This window comes from Capsicum annuum, chromosome 7, assembly GCF_002878395.1.
Source record: "Capsicum annuum cultivar UCD-10X-F1 chromosome 7, UCD10Xv1.1, whole genome shotgun sequence".
NCBI classification, from domain to species: Eukaryota; Viridiplantae; Streptophyta; class Magnoliopsida; order Solanales; family Solanaceae; genus Capsicum; species Capsicum annuum.
This window is the reverse complement of record NC_061117.1, coordinates 63,592,599-63,594,578: the sequence shown is the minus strand read 5'-3', so window position 1 is coordinate 63,594,578 and position 1,980 is coordinate 63,592,599. Positions and strand designations below refer to the sequence as shown.

Genomic DNA, 1,980 nt, shown 5'->3' with positions numbered 1-1,980 from the left:
AGGTTTTGGTAAGCTGAAAAAGAGGAGGCTAGATGATAAAAAATATCACACAGCTCGTACATATATTTTGTTGAATTGTGATGAAGTAAAACCATATATCAAGTATGTTAATTGTGAATTATCTATAAATACCAATAAAATTTTTTTTATTAAAATTAAATTACCTTTTTTTCTTCAGAATTTATGAAGACATCATGAGACAAATACAACCATGTATTCAAGATAGCGAGATTGACGCTAAACTTAAAATATAGTTTGCATCTTGGTTTGAAAAATATGTAAGTATTAATATGTATAAATTAGTCTTAATTATTCGCTATTATTCATAAAATGCAATCTTAATTGATTTTTAATTATTTATAATGTCAATAGGCATAGAATCCTTTTTCTGATATTTCCAGTCAAATCATAAAAGATCTTGCAGAAGGGCCATTACATATGGTTCATCCCTTTAATGGATATGTCGTAAATGGTTACAAGTTTCACACTGAAGAATATGGTTTAAATAAATCTATGATGAATAGTGGTGTATGCATCAAGGGCTCTAGCCATAGTGCAGATAATATCAATTACTATAGTTGATTAATAGAGATTTACAGCTAGAGTATAAAGCATTACCATTCAAGTGAACTGTTTTATTCAAGTGTTCTTGGTTTGATCTGATGCTAAAGCATGGTACAAGAGTGTATCCACAGTATAATCTTGTTGATGTTAATAAGAGAAGACTGTTTAACAAATATGAACCGTTTATTATGACTGTGCAAGCATCTCAGGTGTATTTTAAAATGTATCTGACTGTAAAAAAGATAGTGAGTGAATGGTTAGCCATTTGCCCAATAAAGGCATGCTCTGTTGTAGATGTTCCCCAAAAAATAGAGCAACCTCATACATTGAATGATCCAACTTTTCAAGAGGATGATAGTAAAATACATGAGATTGATATTGATAAAAATGAAATATCTAATACATTGAATGATCTAAATAGTATACTTATTGACATGGAGGAGGGAGAGAAGGAAGAGAAAAAGAAGGACAAGGACGAGGATGAGGACAGGGACAAGGATGATGATAAAGATGAGGATGGTGATGATGATGATGATGATGATGAATAGGAGGAGGAGGAGGAATGTGAAGTTCATAGTAAAAAAGAAGAATCTAATTTTTCCTGTTTTTAGTAGTTACATGTACTAGCTTGTGCTGAGTTTTGATACTACTTCCTTTATTGTGTATCTTCAGAAAGCTTATGTTTTTGAATTAACGTTTTGAACTTTAAGGTTCTTGAATCTTGATGCTCTTTTCTTTTTCTTGTGTAACTGTAAAAGCTAAGTTCTTGAAGTGTTTTGAATTAAAGTTTTGAACTTTAGATTTCCTTTTGTGGATTGTTTTCATAGACTTTGTTTTCCAGTTATAGAACAAATGTCATTTTAGAATATGAGTGATATGGCATCATTGGTAGCTGGTTCTCCTGATACTCATGGTTCCATAGGTATCCTTATTGGGTCTAGTAGCAACTCATCAACAACTAGACGGTTGGTCATATAAGTTGTCGGGGAAAAGTAAGAGAAGATATTTTTACAAAAATTATTTACCTTCTTAAAAAAATAAATTTCACAAAATGTATAATTTACTCTTTATAATTATATTTCAGGTTTTTCCCTAATGGTCATTCTATCTCAAAGACCATCATAGAAAATTTTGAGGAACGACAAGATGCTACTGGATAAACATGGAAGAGTGTTACTGAATTCACTCGTAAATTCTATTGGCATGAATTCATGGTAAATATTGCTTTATACTAAAAATTTATAATGTTATTGTTGTGTTTATGTCTCTAACAAATTTTTTTTTCTAGAAATCATATCAGTGGAATCCTACAGAGAACTCCATAATCGAACGCACTAAGAAAAAGGTGGCAGCCAACTTATATACATTAAGAACATATCATTGGTGAAGAGAAATAAACAAACCAAATTTTGTGTT

The 1,980-nt window shown here is 30.7% G+C and overlaps 1 protein-coding gene across 1 annotated transcript; it reads left to right on the top strand.

Moving 5' to 3' along the window:
• The first annotated feature begins 785 nt into the window (after positions 1 to 785).
• On the top strand, positions 786 to 1,724 carry LOC124885729 (uncharacterized transmembrane protein DDB_G0283675-like). The gene is made up of 3 exons (XM_047393983.1): positions 786 to 1,083; positions 1,457 to 1,529; positions 1,649 to 1,724. The coding sequence occupies exons 1-3, from the start codon at positions 786 to 788 to the stop codon at positions 1,722 to 1,724; spliced, it is 447 nt and encodes a 148-aa protein (XP_047249939.1).
• The last annotated feature ends 256 nt before the right edge of the window (positions 1,725 to 1,980 follow it).